At 39.8% G+C, this 21,620-nt stretch overlaps 1 protein-coding gene across 3 annotated transcripts in view; it reads right to left on the bottom strand.

The window, feature by feature from the left end:
• The window catches only part of si:dkey-247m21.3 (5-hydroxytryptamine receptor 4), a 44,729-nt gene that overhangs the window by 4,734 nt on the left and 18,375 nt on the right, over window positions 1-21,620 (bottom strand). For all 3 annotated transcript variants that reach the window (XM_058616662.1, XM_058616661.1, XM_058616663.1), the window contains exon 6: window positions 20,193-20,857. In XM_058616662.1, the coding sequence (XP_058472645.1) occupies window positions 20,193-20,857 (665 nt within the window). The remainder of the gene's footprint in view (window positions 1-20,192; window positions 20,858-21,620) is intronic.

Genomic DNA, 21,620 nt, shown 5'->3' with positions numbered 1-21,620 from the left:
CAATCCAGAAACTCCAAGATCATTCAATGGGAAATGTGAGTTTTTGAGTAGCCGCTTGTTAAATAAAATGCGTCTGGTGTCTATATACTTCCATATTTGCTCCGTTTTTTTTTTTATCTGAGGCTGAATTTTAGTCTGTCAAATTGAAACACTTGCTGAAAACATACATTTAAAAGCTCCATGTTCAAAAAAAGAGGAAGTACAGGTTAAATTGATGTGATTCTCTTCAAATGATCAAATGTGTCATGTTTTTCCCTTTTCCCTCTGAAATCCTGACCCCGCAGTTTCGCTGAATATGTCTATTTTAAGCCACACAGGGTTTGAGCAGGTTTAAGCAGATCTAAATGCAGATATTTGCAAATGTCATAGCAACTTGAATCTAATATAACTTTGCCAACAACAAAGTAGTTTCAGGTTTACAGCTAGGATAAAACTCTTAGGTACATTCCTGTACTCTAAGAATGAAAAAAGGATATCCCAGGAGGCATTTAATATTTCCACTCGATAAAAACACTGCTACCAATTTAAAAAAAAAAAATCTTTTTGGTTACAGAACAACTCCAGTAAGTCCACTAAGTCACTCAAGAGAAAACATCATCTGCTCTGTAAATATGAGCCTAACTGTGATTGACACGAGATAAAGAGCTGTTTGTGTTCCTTTAATTTTGCCTTAATATCTTTTTCAGGGACATTAAATAATCAAATTTCACTCTTATCTCCCGAATCAGTGAAGAAGGAACAAAACCTTGTGTTTTCCCCGTGAAACACTTTGTACAACAACAACAGGGCCTGCAGAGGGTCACAGTTAAACTGCAAATCCTTTGATTAGTCTCCTCAGAAAGCAACGATTGTAAAGTGGACACTTTACATCATCATGGCTGTGGTATTTGGGGAATTTCAGACCGGACACGTCACAAAATGATGAATGTTAAACTAGTTCTACTATTTTTACCCTAGTCTTTGCACACATTTACACACACAGAGAAAGACAACAACACAGAAGAGTTTCCATTCCTCCTGGAAATGAGCAAAACCTATATATCGCAATAACAAACTACACCTACCATTTCAAAAAACCTCTCAAATATTGCCAAAACATTTTTACGCTCTCAGGAGGTGGTTTTTCAGCAGTGTCGATATGAAAGTGTAACGGCTCCTCTACGTCTCCGGCGTAATAAAGAGAAAACCACCAAAAATACTAATCCTAATGTATACAGTATTTGTATTTTAATTTTTCCAAGAAATTTAGTTTCAGAGTTGTCAATTCGTAACCTTTGGCGTGTCGACGCTCATTAAACCTGACATTTTCCTGTGAAACTAAAAAACACTCACAGGTGTGCGTTTTCTTTCCTGGAAAATGAACAAAATGTGCAGCACACACAAAGGGGTCAAAGCTTAAAATGAAAGACAGTCTTCACGTGGACAAAAAGGATTTGAAAAGTGGCACAAACAGCACAGTGACACTGACGGTGTCCCACGGCTCCTTTATGAGCTCAAACTGGGTTTCTAGGACAGAAGATCCTCAGAATTGCACATATGGCTTTCTGATGATGTGTGTGTGCATGTCTGTATTTGCATATATCTTTGTGTTGACCAAAAAAAGCACATAAACCACAGGAAATTAGGACATTTAGTGTGGTCCTCACAACTTTTAAAGGGTTTTTTGAGTGTTAAGACGTGGTTTTAGGGTTAGAACTGGGTTCATGCAGTGGTGGGCTGTCAGAGCCAGCAGGGCCTTCTCTGCTGGCCCTGACAATATCAATAAAGTTTCTTAATATTATTATTACAATTATTATTTTTAATAATAATAATAAAAAAATTATAATCAAATTAATGTGTCTAAACGTGTCTGAATTCAATTACTTTTTCAGTATGTTATGATAATATTTCCAGAAAGAATATGGTTATTTTTTGTGAAGCTGAGCTGGATTTTCCTGGATGTCATTAAACGCATCATAGCTCCGTGGACCTGCTCTAGTAGTTTTGCTGGCCTTTCGTTGAAGCTGCCATTTCCTATTTGGTTATAACTTTGACCGACGTGTGTTGTCAGCCAATCAAAATTTGATGCATAGTGACAGAACGCCCCAGGCCCCGCACCAGGCCCCGCTGTTGTCATCAACGACGTTTGAACCTTTGGCGGGTTTTGAGGTAAGCTATGGCCACTGCATTAACACCACCAATCGATCATGTTTCTGATCTCCTTCGTGTGCACTTTTCACGGCGATCGTTTGGAGAAAAGAAGGAAATTATTTCAAGAGTACAATTATTGTACACCGAAGAGGTACATCATTTCCGGTAGTTCGAGTGATAATGATAAATTTATAAAAAAATTTAGAAGTGGTGAGAACAAAACTGTTGATCATAAATAGTGCCGGGGACGTGTTCCCCGTGTAGCTGACGCCTATGCTTATGTGGAAGCTTGTTATTGTGTCATATAGTGGCTTGTGACATTGCGGTTGCTGAGTGACATAACGGAAGATGTGGTGGTAATGATGCAGTAGCCTATAGATGCGCAGTGGTGTGCGTGTGCGCTATGGTTGTTGCAGATCAACTGTCTCGTGAATATAGTGCATAATAGTGTGTTTTGTATGTGGTTGTGTTTGTGCGTACATACATATATATGTATATATATACATATGTGTGTGTGTGTGTGTGTATATATATATATGTGTGTGTGTGTATATGTATATATATATAAATATATATATATGTGTGTGTATATACATATATATGTATATAACATAAACCCATGGTACGCTACTGGTTATAGGGTCAGGCGAGTGCCCTTACTAAGACCGACAAGAGTGTGTGTGCTCGTGTATTTGTGAGCTCCAAAATTTTTTTTACAAACCTATCTCTGTGGGGACATTTTGTCTGGTCCCCACAACTTTAAAGTGCTTTTTCAGGGTTAAGTTCTGGTTTTAGAGTTGAGGTTCGAATTGGGTTTAGGTTAAGGTTAGGGTAAGAGTTAAGCTTAGGCACTTAATTGTGATAGTTATGGTTAGGGAAAGGGTTTAGGGTATGCATCACGTCTATGATGTGTCCTCTTTAAGATAAAAAAACGTGTGTGTGTGTATGGGCTCCTCAGATTCACTCAGCCTTCCTCGCTGATTCACAAATCCAATTGCGGTATCTGTTTACACCAGAATGTGACGGCGACTGTTTTGATTTAATAAGAGTCGATTATAATGAAGTCGTGAGCGACGTGCGGCCTAATCCAAAGTTACATCTATTGGACGGAGCTCGGAGGACTCCGACAATAATGCAGTACACGCCACTATCTTCTCGACAATCACACACGCTCTCACTCTAAAACACAGCTTTGTTGGTCAGTTTAGTAAGTAGTACGTTTAAGTAAGTATATTTTTGACAGCAGTAATATAGTAATATTATAAAAAAGTGACTTCAACTTCTTCCAAAGTCATTTTCTGGGAACATACTCGTACTTTTACTCAAGTATCACTTTAAGGTAGGGGTGTGACGATACACTCAGCTCACGAGACGAGTTACGATATTGGGTTCACGAGAACTGGACCAACCGAGTTGCACATGCATTTTGAAATGTTTTATTATAACTCTTTACATGCATGATGTAAGGATAAGCTTTTAATAAACTTCTTCGTCACACCCCTACTTTAAGGTACAAGACTGCTGGCCACTTTTATCTTATCTTATCTTACAACCACCCACTCTCTCACACTCACACCTACGGTCAATTTAGAGTGTCCACTTTGCCTGATCCCCCAAATCTGCATGTTTCTGGACTGTGGGAGGAAACCTGGAGAAAACCCACGCACACACCCACTATTACTCGGCACTAATGTTCACACAAATAGCGATCTGGCCAATCACCATGGCAGCAACTGACTACATTTAGGCACGACATGGTCAAGACGACCTGCTGAAGCTCAAACTGACCATCAGAATGATGAGGAAGAAAAGTTGAAGAAGAGAAGTTTGTTGCTGTCAGAAAGGCTGGTCTGGGAATTTCACAATCTGCTGATCTACTGGGATTTTCAAAGAGAAGATTTCTGAAAAAGGAGTTGAAAGATATCTAGCAGTTGATGTAAGAGGTAAGAGGAGAATGACCAGACAAGATTGAGATGATGGAAAAGCAACAGCAGCTCCAAATAACCGCTCACTACAACCAATGTTTGAACAAATCGTGAAGCAGATAGACGACAAAACTCATCTTATAAGGCACATGCTACGTAAAGACGTCGCCACTGAGTGTACAACATTTAATGCCCAGCAATAAAAATCAATGAGGCGTCTTGTTGAGGGCTTTAATGGACACGAGTCGCTAACATTTCTGCAGCCACATTATTTCCCTTATAACCTGTGTCCTATGTCACTATTTTCCAGATGGACAACACATAGTCTTCTCACCTCCCCACAGTTCCTGTGATTTTTCAAAAATGTGAGAGACAGGGAAAACAAATAATAATAATGCCAGACACACAGTCTGAGTGACACATGATGGAAAAATAACAAATCTAATATGTCAAATATGTTGAGAGACATTGTGAGTCAGACTTGAATGATCACAGGTTTCAAAATGGGTACGTTTAAAAATTCAGCCAGTGTATGAAAGTAAAAGGCTTTAAAAATAACAAGGAGAACTGAGTAAATGAGGTTTTATTGTAGTTAACTATAGCAATTATCTAATTTTCTGTAAAACAAGGATTTTTTTTTCCTATTACTGTCGGACGCAACGTCATTTTGTTATTTCTGTCAAGAACATCGCCATGAAATCCATCTGGAACCCATTTGATGACTAACAAGTTCAAGAAATCTATTTGCCATTTTCTTCCAAGAATGCCCGCTGTTTCTATGGAAACGCAAAAGTAGGAAAACACTCGAGGTTAAGCATGTTTTTTTGGGGGGGGGGCACAAATGTTTCAAATGTCTGGGTCATAGGAGGCCTTACAGGAAAAATAACAAATAAAAATGATTATTTTAATCCAGATTGATTTATTTTTATCCAACCTTTTATTTAACCAAGAAAATAACCTATTTTCTTATGATTATACAACACATTTTTCCTATAATCATAATCCGAGTTGCAGCAAACTAAACACAAATAAATAAATAAAATAAACTTTTTCTTCTACAACCCAAATTATAATCTGTACATGACGCAACGTCCTCTGTTCTTTGACCCTTGAGGTTCAGGTAAAAAACAAAACCCTCCAAATTCACACAATAAATAAATCAATAAATAGAGTTGAGAACAACACTGGTGGTGCTGATTCACTTTAATGAAGGACGTATGACACGTTAATCACATCAGACCCCGTGTCTGTTATCACCTCACATGTAGGTCACTGTCTGAATAATTTAATCAAGAGTTAATTTGTGATTCTATATGTGTCCTTTATTTGCTGTTGTTGGGACATTATTTCTGTTCACATGGACCAAACAGCAAGATAGTAACTATAATAATTCACACCAATTGTATGTTGTGTGTCTGCAAATCTCACTTCTGTTGCTCCTGTATGTCTCGACATGAAATAAATCACTTCCTGTGTGCAGTGTGGGAAACGTATGACTCTTATGGAGGCTTAATCAGTATTGTATAAACCAATTTAACAACGGTTTGAATGGAACAAACATTTATTTGAAAGTCATGCACGACCATTTCACTTTTGTTATCTGCTTTGTGACAGTTTGCACACTGTCTCATGTTGCACCGACTTTTGTGTTTTAAATCATATTCACTCTTTCCCTAACTCTTTTCTATTTTAGTTTCCTTATATTATTATTATTATCATTATTATTATTATCATTATTATCATTATTATTATTATCTTTCTCTATTGATCAGAGCAAATTCATAGTATTGTGTAAACTTTACCTGACAATAAACCTGATTCTGTTTCAAGCAACTGTAGAAACTGTAAAGGCCTTTGTCTCATTTTAAAGTGATTCATTATAGGTAGTATATTCACTTTCTGCCAATTAAAAACAATACAAAGCAACAGTGAATACCTCCATTCACCACAATCATGTACAAAAGGCTGCAAATTGTCCTCTAATCAATCTCAAATGCTCAGGAAATCAAATTGAACTTTTATCACCACTGCCTTTCTCCTCATTATGTCCTCGTTTCTGGACTTATAGGGACTTAGTTCTCTTTCTCGGAACTATTACTTCCCCACCATTTATCTAAATGTATATTTTACAATCTATAAAACACGCACAAACACACATGGGGCACTAAAGCCATATTTAATGTCTAGTGTTCAGGGAGAGGCTCAGTGAGTGAGAGCGCAACATTCGAACAGTTCCCTCAAAAACAAACCAAAACCACAACGTAACTGAATTAAATCTTCACTCCTGCTCCTCTGCGGGAAATCTAATCTGCAGATAGAATTTAAAGTAAAATCCCATGATCAGAACAATAAAAACAAATGAACAAATCCTCAGAATGCCTGTCCCTCATCCTTATGTCCTTATCAGGCAGCACTGGACACGGCGACCGTCCACACTGAGAAATGCAAAGTATGTGATTCACCGGAAGTTAAAGATTGACCAGAGATCTCTGACAACCACTGTAACTCAACTGCTCTGTTGTAAAGTTGTAAACACATATTCTGACATATGGAACGCAAACACTGTACATTGCGGTTTGAGACTATCTGCTGCTTTATGACCACAGGGTTCACAGAGACTGGAAAAAACGGACTTGGAAGTAACATTAATGTGATTGATTATCCAAAAACTCAGAGGTTTATAGGTGGCGGAAGACATGCTAATGTGTGTCCCACAGTCTGTACAGTACTGAAGTATCAATACAGCATCTGGAAATTCAGACCTAATGATATTTAAGTTATGTTTATTCTGACTTCACTTTGGAACCGATGGCAGTCATGCTAATGCTAATCATCGTCGCGGTCAAAATGCTAACGCACATCACTAGCATCTTCTGTTTCTAAACAAAGATGGCAAAGCTAGCGACTAGCATCTCTAGCATCTTGCATTTTGTGTGAAACTGCAACTTTGCGAGTAAGCGGGGTAAAACTGGCAACTCCGTGAGACACGTACAAATACAGCATTATACTTGCAATGGAATGCCAAACATAGCTTCCAACGCCGTAATATCTGTGAAGAGGTAATCTGCTGAAAGCGGGCCTGATCAGATATGTAAACAAGGCTTCCGTGTGCTGCTGGATGCACACGGGAAAATGTGCTGCTGCTGCTGCTGCTGCAGCTAATGTGACGGAAATGCCGAAACATAACATCTTTTAATTCTGAATGGCATGTAGCAGAAGTTCTTTGGCAACAAAAAAACTCCTGGAAGCTGCAAGGAAAGAGCAGAAATATTGCAGATAGACATTCAATAGATGTGTATTTGCTTAATAAAAAAATCGCACTTACGACTAGCTCTGTTTAAATGCACTTATTGTAAGTCGCTTTGGATAAAAGTGTCTGCTAAATGACATGTAATGTAATGTAATGTAATATGATGCAGCTATAGTTATTCGTCACTTTTATTTTTTTAATTTGCACTTTGACTGAAAATTTGAATTTGCACAATTTGAATTTGAACTGACCCAAATGATTTATAAGGAAGAGGATTATGGCTACATATTAATTCTTTTTTGAAAACATTTGAAAATTTAAAAAACTACAAAATACAGAATTCAAAAAAATACATTTAAAGTCCAGACAAAAAATACCAATACTGTGAAGAAATATGCATACATCATGATATATCATAACTTAAATAATACGGCCTGGAATAGAGTATCTCAGAGTCACTGTGTCACATCCTCATCACCAAATGATTAGAAAACGATGACTAAGTATCTGTAATGACAATGTAGTGTCAATATGAGCAGCATTTTCTGAATCAGGTGTTAGAACACAAAAGATGTACAAGAGAGCAACTCAGCAGAGAGGTTGTGTGTCTGCTCACAGAGCGATGAGAAACTGCCATAGTATGAGTCCTCAGAGGCCACATCAGTGATGCAAAACTTCAACAACAATAATAATAATAATAATAATAATGATGTTTCAGTATCTCTCAGTCAGTCCGGCCGACAGTCATCTGAGGTGAAGTCCTGCAGGATATTTTGATCAACTCAATTCAGTGAAATCAAATAGAAGTGATGTTCTCATGACAAACTCCTGTTTGTGTCCTTATCAACAGCAGTGTGTCCCTTACTCTGCCAACTTTGCAAACTCTTCTTGATCATGTAATTTTTCATGAATGCCTCTGCTCAATGTCATTTACAAATCTATCCTAGGTAGGGATGTAACGATTACCGGTATGACGATAAACCGCGGTAAAATTCCCGACGGTTATCATACCGTTTTAAATTTTAATTATCGTTAAAACCGTGATTGATTACCGCAACTGATTACCGAAAAACTCACAGTGATACTGCTCATTTCCTGGAGAAGCAGCAGCACCTGAACGGCACTGGCTCAAGCGGGCACGCATGCGCAGTTTGCACTGTTTGTCCAGCGACAACACGGCTGAAGCCACCTGTGCTCCAGAGATAACCCCCCGTAAGATCAGAAATCTGGGCATATTTTGTATTTTTAAAGGATGTTGAGGGTAAAATAATTGAAGACAATCAATCCTTGTGCAGAAAATGCAAAAAAAAAATCTCCGCGAAGCCACTTCCAATATGATGAGCCATCTCCGTGACCACCACACACAACTTTTCAGCGAGTAAGTCAACAAAAACGGGATTTAGGAATAGTGGGAAACGTCATGGTTTGTCTCGCGAAAGCGAGTAGTGTGCAGACGACACATACCGTAGCAGACCAAAATGTTTTTGTTTCTGTGTTTTTTTATTTAATTTTTATGCTGTGTACGACCGCTGCTACTTAATTATTATTCGACACAGAGTGAGGACCTGTGTGTGTGTGTGTGTGTGTGTCAGTCAGTCAGATGATAATTATTATTAATAATAATAATAATAATAATAATAATAATAATAATCATATAATATAAAATATCTTTTTTTAAATAAAACTTGGTTAAAAGATTTCAGTGTGTGTGTTCAGTACTTTTGGAACATTTTGAACACATCTAACAATACCGTGATAATATTGATAACCGTGATAATTTTGGTCACGATAACCGTGATATGAAATTTTCATATTGTTACATCTCTAATCCTAGGCCTGCTGCTCACATACTGTATCTGTCCTGCTGCATGTTACATACTCAGTAGTAGTAGTTACGACTTCATCGTAACGTAAGTGGACTTCATCACTTTTAACGCTTGACAAAAAGCCATTTTCCTAATCTGCCTCATCAACCCGGAAACAAGCTTCAGCAGAGTCTGATTCGCTTGATTCCCTTCGCAAATTTTAAAGGGGACATATTATGCAAAATCAACTTTTTAACCATTTTAATACTGATATTTGGGACTCTGGGGGCCCTACCAGTCGCCAAAGTGTGGAAAAACAATACTCAGTCATGTTTTCGTGGTTCCGCTTAGTGTAAGTATAGGCGATAAAACGCTCGATGTTGAATTCCCTGCGCTTATGACGTCAGCATGCGCATTTCACCGCGAATGTTACCGCCCCACCAGTACGTTTACTTCGCAAGCTCCACCTTAGCTCCACCTTGTCCCTGCCAGAGTGCAGGCGAGGGAGGAAGAGCGGTATTATGTCAACGTGGCGGGACAAGTGTGCTGTTGGTGGCTGCACAGTGGAGCACAGTGTTTTACAGAGGATTTTATATATGAAGCTAATGTGCCGGATAAAGTCAGCAATCATGTGTTCGTGTGTTCGCACCACTTCACATCAGACTGCGGCCAGCGGTTGCCGTATTTAGTCAGGGGACGTATTTCACCGACGTACAAACACACAAATTGTTAAGAAAAGATCACATAGAGCTCATAACTGACCATTCTGACACGTCCTAATTAAACATATTTGTTCAGTACGTCCTCCATGACCGGAGCACAGACTCAGTCTGATACAATCACATAAAGCAGCTGTTTATGCAGCTCGCCGCTGACGATCAGCGGTGCTGCACTCTCTGTGCAGCGGTGCTACACTCTCTGTGTCACCGATAGCCTAAACTGCCGCTGGCGATCGCTGATCGGCAGCGGCGCGCTGAATAAACTGTATGTTGCTGTATCAGACCGGAGACTGTCTGATACAGCGGTGGCGCGTTACACGGTGATCGCCAGCTCGCCGGAGCACCGGAGGTGGTCAGCGGTGGTGAGGTCTCCGGAGCACAGTCTCCGGTCTGATACAGCAACATACAGTTTATTCAGCGCGCCGCTGGCGATCAGCGGTGGCGCATTACACGGTGATCGCCACCGCTGATCGCCAGCTCGCCGGAGCACCGGAGCTGGTCAGCGGTGGTGAGGTCTCCGGAGCACAGTCTCCGGTCTGATACAGCAACATACAGTTTATTCAGCGCGCCGCTGGCGATCAGCGGTGGCGATCAGCGGTGCTGCACTCTCTGTGCAGCGGTGCTGCACTCTCTGTGTCACCGCTGATCTTCTGTTCCTAAGTGTTTTTAACTGATTTACAGTTGGACAGTGTTCGGCTCGATCCTTATGTAGGACATCTCTTCCTGTGACGGCACTCTCGCTGACATGTTGATATTGTCAGAGAGCTAGTGGAGGGAGGGGGAGACGAATAGAGCTGTAAAGAGGACAAATCAGAAACCCCCTGGAAGAAGTGGGTGTGTGTTTGCCTGTGTCTCATTTGCATATAAAGGGACCTTGCACGAAAACCGAGCGTTCTGAAAGGGGCGGGTTTAGCAGGGTTATTGAACTACTATGATTCTTCATCCTTATGGTATTTTGACCAAAGCATGTCACTGACATGTTCATTAGGACACCAGGGAACTATTTTAATGGGGGAAATATGGTATAATATGTCCCCTTTAAGATTCTTTTAGAGTCACTGGAGAAGGCATGTTTCGGGAAGTTGCTCCTGCTCCGAGTATTTTAATTTGTTTATTCACGTGACACTTTGTCTGTCTATCACTCTGTGTTGTGCTGTTGTGTTGTCCTCTCTTGAAAGTGAGACTCAGTCTCAGTGGGATAACCTGTATAAATAAAGGTTAAGTAAAAAAAGAAAAAAACACACAAATGAGAGCCCAAGTCTCTTTGATACTGAATCACAGACATTACAAGGAAGGACGAGTGTTAAAGTTAAAAATAAAATGCATATCATCAAGCGGCTGACGTCTCGTCTCCATTTGCTTTTATTTTGAAGGCTGCTGGAGACCAAGCGAACCGTGTTGGTTTATTTTAACTGACAGCCTGCCACCTGTGATGGATGTGAGTGTTATCTGTGACAAATGTCTCTATTGCATTTCTCAGAGCGACGCTTGGCGAGTGTGACAAATATTCTTAAATGTGTATCCTCTCTGCTGTAGGCCCAATGACGAGCGGCAATGAGATCCGTTTTGTAACAGCTGAAGACACGAACCGCGTGGCATGTCATCACTATACGGCCGTATCTTCTTTATCTTAATTATTCAGCACATTTGCAGTGTCAGGACATTATCATAAATGCCGTTTATGAAGAGAATAATCTAGCTCTTGTTTAAAGGTGTGTAGGAATAGTGACCCCAATCCCACTATAGTCAACCTAAACCTATTTTTGGACAAATGGGAATGTGCTTAAATAGGCATTGACTCCCAGGTTAAATTACTCTGTAATGCACATGGGTTTTTGTCAGCTTCTGCTTAATTCAGCATTAGTGAGAACTCAAGAACCCTGGAAAAGACGCCAATTTCTTTTCCGTCTTTAACAAACTCTTATCTAATTTACTCTGCTCACTCTTCACCTGACTTCCTGTACACTGGTCACTTTCCCGAGTGCATCAGGGAACTGTGGCGGCCTTCAGATACCAAAAAGGACATCATTCTTCTTTATTTGCATATTGTTTCCACTACAAAATGCAAAAGCAAACTCTGAATGGCACAAGATGGTGGTCTAAAGTCTTAAAATCTGACTTAAAAAAACGTGGGAGACCACACAGACACAACAAACTTTGTAACTTCGATTTTCACTATGTTTTTAATCCTGAGAAAACACAGACCTGACGATTGAGTCAAGACGGAGGAGATTCAAGGGATTTAGGATCTCACAGAAACACGCGTGATTTAACGTGACTTCAGAACATAAACAGACAAGAGTTGTGTCAGTTACTGTTAGCGTCGTCAGTTGCGTGCGATGTTTTGTGCTGAGAAACGCAAAAAAAACTGTGGGTGAAGTCATGTCTGAGAAGACGTAATCAACTTGGCTTGTACAAGTTACGCAAGTTCGCAACATCCATTTCCCGGTCAACTCTCACTCTCATTGGTTATTGACGCTCCAATCACTGTTCAGTCGTAAAAATATCAAACATGTTTAATACCGAAGACTCTGATGCGCCTGATGACGTTAGAATCACACATGTTAATCCCTCACACTACAGATAATCTATTCAAATCAGCCTAAAATCAGAAGGCACCCACGATTGTCGTAGGAACTGAAATCTGGCCAATTATCCTCTAGTGTGAGGCAGGTTTAAGGCTGCGAAAACCCAAATATATATTTTTTTCCTATTTTAAAGCAATCACACACTTACTCATACATATTATAGTCAACTTCAGCCAATAAACGCCCCTTAATGTCACATACTGGATGTCAAAAAAGTGAGTCAAATCAGTGAAATAACACCCAGGAGATCCCCACAGTGCCTCAAATCATATTTAAAGGAAAGCAAGTCTTTGTCCTTCACAGAAAATAGAGCGCCTTAATTGAATTTCACGGAGCTGATTGGCCCAGGTGGAGCCATCCTACGGTTCAATTTGTCGCCAAGGAAACGGCGTGTCAGCGACAGGAAGAGCAGAGCCACAGATGGATGGAGAGACTGGAAGAGAGATGAGTTTCATTTGGAGCCGCAGATGAGTTACATCCAAAAACTGAGAGGAGACAGCAGCTGATGTCCTCCATACAAAGTGGAACAGGAAGCAGTCAGACAGTCTGGGTTTTGGATTTTCCATTAAATTGTGTGTAATTAAGACGTTTCACTGCTGGAAATCCATTTAAATATAACCAGTTGATTGCAGAAATGATCTTGAATAAGACAGAGTGGCCAAAAACAGGCTACACATGAAGACATGTGAAGAAATGTGCTAATAGAAACAGGACAAATATCTCACACCAGTGTGTGTGTGAGAGAGATATTTGAAAAAGAATCAAAGACACCACAGATAGAAAAAGAAGAAACTGTCTTCTCACTAAAAAAAAAAAAAGGGAAGGAAGAAATAGAGGAGCAGCTGGAGAATTTCATGTTTCAATCAAACAACAATATATCATACATATCTTGTCATGAATCACAGAGCAGAGTGTTGATGCTTTTTCAAGTCTGTCCATCTAAAATCCAAGAGTCTGTGATCAATAAATGCTCTGTGGGCTGTTTCTCATTCATTCATTCACACTCACTCACTCACTCACCTGCAAACCACCACAACCTGAGCAGGAGGATCTGAGTCTGACAGACGCGATCACAAGTCTGAGGGGATTTTTTTTTATGACGACTCTATCTGTCCGCCATGTTGCTGATATACGATCAAACTTTTCTGACTGTGTCACGAAAAAAAGGAAGTCGTCAAAAGTTAAGGTTAAATAATGTGTCAAAACAACAATTAAAACAATTCATGCAAAAGTCAGCCTCTGAGCATCTAATCCTATAGAGCCATGGTTCTCAAGCTGTAGTACGTGCACCGCCAGTGGTACGCCAGCTTCCACTGGTGGTACTTGGAAGGAAAATCAGAAATACTGTGTGTAGAAAATGCGACAAATAAAAAAAAATGACGACAATATCTCTTGCTACATCTTAATCTAATGTCACTATACCTGTGTGTGTGAAGTATATGTGAGGAAGAGGAGGATGATGAGAGAGCAAATTATCTTATTGGGAATAAATCTGCGCCGTGTGAAAAGTCTTTAGCTGACTTTGCTTGGCCTATTTATTTACACCACTCTATTTTAACGTTGGTGGTAACGATGTTACTTTGAGAAATCTATATTTTCTCTGGTGGTACTTGGTATAAAACAGTTTGAAAACCACTGCTTTAGAGTAAAATGGGGGAAAAACATTGTTTTATTGACCTAGAAAATAAAGAGGGTATTCTAAATTAAGAAAAAACTGCTTAAAAACTAAGTTTAGTTCCAGGGAAATCTGAATAATGAAGCTTGGAAAGTTGAAGTTAAATAATGTGTTTAACATAATATAAAAGTAAAATTTAAATGTACTGTGACCGTCATTTGGAGGATAAAGCAGTATGACAATGAAAAGCATGAAAATACTTATGTGAGATGGCATAAAACCAAAAGAGAATGGATTCTAAATCTCAACTTAGTAGGATCTTTTTTTGATAGACCGTCCATTCCTGTTAAACACGTGTGTCTTTGAAATTCCACAACTCGGGTTTGCATCAGAGAGATTACTCATAAGTCCCAGCGGGAAAACCGTTTGCCCTCCTCGCTCATTGTCTTTCTTTTCACATAGAAATCCTGATGCACTGACAAAATCTCCCTACAAGGACCTGAATGTTTTATCTTATCTTATCTCAGAAATCAAAACACAAAACATTCAGGGAAAAACATGAAGATATTCATGTGCAATTGTGCTTGGCTTTGGCATCGTGGCCACATCGCTGAACCACAATCAACACAATCACACTGACTGTCCCGCGGCTCGGCTGTATGTGTGGAATTCAACAGGACTTAATGTCAGTGTGGCGCTGAAGGTGAAACTGGGACAGAACACACAGAAAATGATTAACGGCTCCAGGAAGAGTTTGACATTTGAGTTTTAGCTTGTTATTTTTCCCACAAGACACTTTCCCTTTGGCCATTGCCCAAATGTTTCACCATGTACCACACTTCATTAGATTTCCTTGTTTGTTTAACAAAGGTTTGCAGAGAAAAGTAGCACACACTGGTCACTTAATTAGGTGCAGCTAGCTACAGCTGAAACGATTAATCGAGGAATCAATTATTAATCGATTACTAAACTAATCGACAACTATTTTGATAATCGATTAATCGGTTTGAAGCTTTTTTCATGATTAAAACAAGATTTCTGATTGTTTAAGCTTCTTAAATATGAATATTTTCTTCATTTCTTTGCTCTGAATAACAAATTAATCATTAAAAGTCTATCATTTTGGTTTGTGGACAAAACAAAATCATTTCCAGGTTTGACGAAACACCGATCAACATTTTTTATGGTTATCTATCTGTCTATCTATCTGTCTGTCTGTCTGTCTATCTATGATAGCTAACTAGCTTCTAGCTATCTATGCTAGTAGCTAGTGAGCCATCTAGCATAGATACACAGATAGATAGAAAATTAAAGCTGTAGTTTGTAACTTTTTAACATCAACAAATGTCCACTCAACCAAAGTGAGATTTTAGGTTAAGGAAGTGGCCCCTGTTCTCTGAAACATGTGTGTGACAGTGAGATACCGAAACGAGCACTGAGAGAGAAAAGTTGGATGATGGACCTAGAGTCGTCCCTCAAAAGCTCTGCAGGACAAAGTGGACAAGGTCCGGGCAGGCCGAGACACTAGCAGTGTTTTGGCAACATCATTTACCCACTGGAGCTTTAAATAATTGTAGATATTTAGTTTTCTCTCCAGTCACATCTTTCTGACTGTGTTGAGAAACATTATAAGATGGATTGACCATTAGTTAGTAAAAAAAAACAAACAACTCTCCACTAAGTTGTCCAGCATCTAATGACTGAAGGACACGAGGGACAGTGAGACTATTTACTCAACATCTTTAACCTGTGTCAGATGGTTGGGATGACTTTTCTACTAATCTGTACCAGTGGACACAACACGCGGTCTTTGTTATGACTTTAATCACAAACAAGTGTCTACTATCCACTGCTTTCTCTCTGTCCCTCCTTACGTCTCTGTCTCTTTATGCCTGTGTGTGTGTGTGTTTGTTGTTCGAAGCACTCAGGACAACAGCCTCAGGATTGTCATTGTTATCAGTGAGCTGAGTCTTATTCTTATAACTGAACAACCTGCTAATAATTATGTATTAATTATTATGCGCCCATTACAACTCATTATCTTTCTGTCATGTTATATTCAGCAAAAGGTCAGAGATCAAGAGGATTAAGATTAAAACTATAAAACTGGGAAAAAACTAGGGAATCTGCACACACATCAGGTTTGATGTTGATTTTTCAGCAGTTATGTTTTACATAATTATTGCAACGGCCAATTCGGGGCCGTAAAATCATCTTTGAGTCCATATTTTTCAGGTGAAAGTCCCTCAAGAAATGTAAGATCCCTTCCAAGTTGTAGCAAAGAAGAGGATAAACAGTTGTACCAGCCAATAAAACTCTTGCAGAGTGGGTTTTTCTGCAAAAATCACAAAAGAGCAGCTAATTGACCGCGTCTTCTCCTCCATGTGATCGTGCTCTTAGTCATGGATATAAATAAAGAAATATAAATAATCAAAAGTGAGTATTGTAGAGGATAAGACATTTAGTCCCAGGCATACAAAAACATACATAAAAACATTAATATTATTGCAATTTAATAAACAATTTGGCCTTTTATCCAGTCCAAGTCTAACAAACTGACTTATTTTTGGCATGCGCATGCACAAAGAAACAGAGGACGCTTGTTTGTATCCTTAATAAAACCACACACTACTGAGAGAACACCCTCCCACACACACACACACACCATCTGCCCACAGACATGGCCCGAATGCCTGGAGCTCCCTGACAAAACAATTTGACAGGATTCCTCCAGTAATTTCAGTTTCCAGTATCCTGCCAGTGGTAATCTGATTGTCTGAATCTGTTTTGTGTCCAACAGATTTTCTCAGACAGGACATCAGATTGGAATTAACACTGTTGGTCTTTCTGTTTCCTACACACAGGGACAGGAAGTCCAGAAATGCATACAGACGAGTGTACACGCATAACTGAAACTACTGTGACTTCAGAAACTTCAGACACAACCACACACACGTATATATATATATATATATATACACGCAGCTTCACAGAACAATGAGAAAAGTCATCGCTATAATAAAACAACATGAAAGTGTTTTTTTATTGTTAATCTCACTCGCATGTTTCAGCTTGTGATGTATAATGTGTACTATGAGTTGTGTGTTCTGTGTGTGTGTGTGTGTGTTTCTTGGAGGACCAATACATTTATGGAGTGAGGACATTTTTTTTAGAAAGAGGACATTTTGGGTGGTCCTCACATTCTGGCTTTTTGAGGGGTCGAGACTTGGCTTTAGGGTTAGAACTGGGTTTAGGGTAAGGGTTAGGCTGAGGCACTTAGTTGTGATGGTTAAGGTTAGGGTCCTACTAACACTGCGAAAGTGTGTTTGTGTGTGTGTGTGTGTGTGTGTGTGTGTGTGTGTGTTCCAGGTATTACTTGTGTTGTTTACACAGTCACATTAAGGGGACTTGTCTTCCTTATGGAGACAAAAAGCAAGTATTCATAACGGGAATGACTACATTTTAAGATGAAGACATGTTTTAAGGTTAGGCTGAGGTTAAGTTTAGGGTCAGGGTTAAGATAAGGCCAGAGTAAGTCTCCAGGAAATGAATGTAAGTCCATGCAATGTCCTCTGAAGTCATGGAAACCAGTGAGTGTGCACGTGTGTGTGTGTGTGCGCGTGTGTGTGCGCGTGTGTGTGTGTGTGTGTGCACGCGTCAGCCTTTGTTTCAGTCCGGAGGCGAAGTTAAAGTGAAACAGTGCAGACACAATCATGTCACCTCCTCCATCATCCTCCGCACTCAGTGGAGCTGAGAGTACAAACACAAGCATCAACTAAATTACCACTATTAACGTCAACAGAAAAGCCCATTGGAACAAAAAAAGGAAAAAAACTTAACGTGTTGGACTTCCATGTTTTAATGTATTATATATATATACAAATCTATAAACCCAACCTTAAAGGAAAGGTTTGTTTTGTTGGAAAATGTGTCAGTTTTTGACTGAGAGACCTTACACAAGCAATAAATACAGACTTAATAAAGTTATAAATCAGGAATAACGCTGTAGAATTAATGGAAATGCAAACCTGAAGTCAGATGCTAATCTAATTTACTCAGATTAGCACTTTCACATGCTAACATAACTGACATTATGTGCAATTTAGACTAACAGGGGGAGCAAATGTTATAGGTTTAAGTGAGTTAATCACTTAAACCTACAATAAATTACATTTTTTGAAAATCACAGTTAGATATAACAGACGTTTTTAAGTGAAAAACTGAACTAACTAACTCAGATTAGCAGTTTAACATTCTAATGTTTGCTAACAAACATTATGTACAATTTAGGCTAACAGTGGTAGCAAATATTGTAGGTTAAGGGGTTAACTGACTTTTAAGTGAAAAGTTTACAAGGAAAGTAAATCATAATTTGGGGAAACAGGACATCTGTAAAACCTTGGTGTTGACATTATTTCACAAAGCTGTGGACCAGCAGACTGATACTGCTAATGACGTCTGTACAATATTTGTTTCTAACTTAACATATAGAATCTTGATAAACAATTGTGACTTTAGAATTACATCACTAGCTTCACTGAATAAACTAAATATTATTTTAATTTCTTTTGTCCAGCTACAGCTGTTCCTTGTTGAACGTTTTAAATAAGTTCAAAAACAATGTAGATGTTTTTTAAAAACATACGGCAGGTATGTCCAAATCTCGATTCATATCTACAAAACATTCCTGACATCATATATTATACAGAACCTTTTAAATCTGCTGATTCTCGAGATTGTCATGTTTTGTTGTTGTGTTTTTCCTGGTAAAATGTTCCTGAGAACCACAGCTGCTTTGACAATGAACATGAATGTGTTTATCGAGACGACACAGTATCTTCAGATCTAATATCACGGGAAGGCGCATGACCTAAATTATAACATAATTCAAATAGTGATTAATACTGATTTACAACCAAGCTAAAGAGCACAAGGCTGGCTGAGACCAAAACAAGAAATGCAATTTTTTAAAAGAATTAGTGACATTTAAGTTTAATTTAAAGGACTACTACCCTCACTTTTCCCTTTCCCAAGTGTGTCAGGGGACTACGGTGGCCTTCACATACCAGAAATCATGTAGTTTTTCTTTGTTTGCTTAGTTTTTTCTGCTTCAAAAGCTACAAAAAAACAATCATAGATTTATTTTAAAGCAATTATACACTTTCATGAACACACTTTTGCCATTAAACCCTCCAAATGTTAAATGAGAATGCAATAGTGGAACACAATAGCTCATTGGGCCAATCATTTTGAATTGGTGCTATAGAACAGAATGTCTCTTCTACTGTCTTATTCTATTTTACACTTCTACAGTGCATCAAAGGTCATCTAAATACAGAGAAAAAGCAAATATCCCACTGGCACAGAGAGGTGGAGACAGAGACGAATGAGCCTGGCTCTCCGCAGCTGAGAGAGGTTGATTCCGTCTTTGATGGATGTTTAGCAGCAATGACAGCGGGACAACACACATAAACACACTCTCCCCCCCCCCAGAAGTGATGTCTGTCATCAGTCCAGTGAAAGGGCTGTGCCGTCAGTGTGACAAATGATGTGATTACGGTTCTGCTGTTAGTAATAAATATGTTGTAGTCGACTGTAGAGTGTAATATTGCACAGAACTGTTTCTACTGGCCAACCATGCAAAGTCCGAAGATTAATTTCACCAGTGAGTGTGCCAAAGTCGAAAAGGAACTTGGAACTACATTGGGGGAAAACAACATCAACATTCCTGGCCCACGACACAGTGAGTGAAATATGGCGCGTGCATTCACAGTTTCGTATCAAAATGTCGAACAGAATTATTTAATTTACTCCTTCAGTTTCAAAAAAAATTTGTGATAATCTACTCCACTTTCCCAACAAAGCTTTTAAGAAGGAATTTTCTCTTACTGACTTATTTTGGGGTGGGGGATGTAGTCAACAAAAACACTTTACTGGCTAAGAAGCTGTTTTTACAACTCTGAAAATCCAAAAAAAAGGATATGTGGTGGAAGGAGTTGGGGAATGTGTCACAGCTGGAGAAGATAAGATAAAGAAAATCTGGAATTCCATTTTAATCGTAACTGAAAACTTACTTTTGTAAGTTTCTTATTTTTCCCTCTCTCTCTGTAACGTACACATAATGGCTGGAGAAACGTGGCGCAAATGTGGGTGTGTTTACCTCAGTGCCATAGACGTGCCGTTGACCGACGCGGCCGAGCACGGTCTGTAGGTTTGTCTGTAGGAGCAGCTCCCCTGCCGCGCGTACCGCTCATCCCCACAGCAGAGGATCACCAGGAACGCCCTCCGGAACGCCCGGTTCAGGAAGGCGTACAGGAAGGGGTTCAACCCTGAGTTAATGTACCCGAGCCACAGCCAGGCAGTCCACAGCTGCCACGGCACTGAGTAGTGAATGAAGGGGTCCACGATATTGGTGATGAAGAACGGCGCCCAACATAGGCAGAAACAGCCCATTATCACCGCCAGCGTCTTTGCCGCCTTAGTCTCGACGCGCATGCGACTGTTCGCCATGGGGGCCTGCTCTGAGGCAGGGGAACCCGGTGCTGTCCTGTGACGGCAGTGTTCTGACGGATCTGAGGAAGTGGACGACCTCACGATGGCGACTTGAGTCGATCCGGTGACGGGAGCGGAGCCGGCGCGCTGCAGCGTCTCGATCTGTCGCGCGTGGGTCATGGCGGTGACGTAAATGCGCTGGTAGGCCAGGACCATGAGGGCCAGTGGGACGTAGAAGGCCACAGTGGAGCAGATCAGGGCGTAAGGCTGGTTCACCAGAAACACGCAGCTTGTGTCGTTGGAGCCTCCCGTCAACGCTCGCCTCTCCTCAATCTGGACAGGAGAAGCAAAAGTAGTAGCAAACGAAAAATGAACACAATACAAGTCAGAATAGTCAGGTTTTTAGTGCAACTGAATTTCATCATTATCCATGTTATCTATGACATTTGATGGCTGGACTGCAGGTTTGTAAGGAACCCTCCCTTTCCCAACACGTCAGGGACCCACAGTGACCTTTGCACACCAGAATGGATGCTCGTAATCCACGTTTGGGTCAGGAGCTTCAGCTTTCTAAACGTAAAACGTACAGTACACTATGGCTAGATTATCTAGGTGGCTGTAGAAACATGGCTGCCTGAAACACATACAGTATAAAAGGTGAATGTAAACTTGAAAAAAAAGACATTTGACAATTGTGAAGTAGTTGGGTTTGAACTTCTCATGGAGGACAAAGCCGTAGGTGGATGTGAGCTCTACATTCAGAGACTCCCCGGTTTCAAATCTCTATAAATGCCACCAGGAGCGACTTCCAACCAAGCAGACACACTGGAACCTAATGTTTAATACATGTCACGATGTCTTAATAATCAGTTCTTTTGGCTTTGTGACAGTCATGGAGTGAAAATAAGTTTTTAATTTTCTTTCTTTTCCTCCTCAGAACAACAGTACGTTGGAGATTCCCTTACTGATTGCAATGGTGACCGAAGAAGACACAACCATCCATCATAACATATAAACCAAATTAGAAAACCTGGCCTAAACATGCTGGCATGCACAACTCCAATTCCTGTGTAATATTTCTGTGACATATCACATC

The sequence above is a fragment of the Solea solea genome, chromosome 19 (genome assembly GCF_958295425.1).
Source record: "Solea solea chromosome 19, fSolSol10.1, whole genome shotgun sequence".
In the NCBI taxonomy this organism is placed as follows: Eukaryota; Metazoa; Chordata; class Actinopteri; order Pleuronectiformes; family Soleidae; genus Solea; species Solea solea.
Note: the sequence above shows the minus strand (reverse complement) of the source record. Positions and strands in the feature narration are given on the sequence as shown.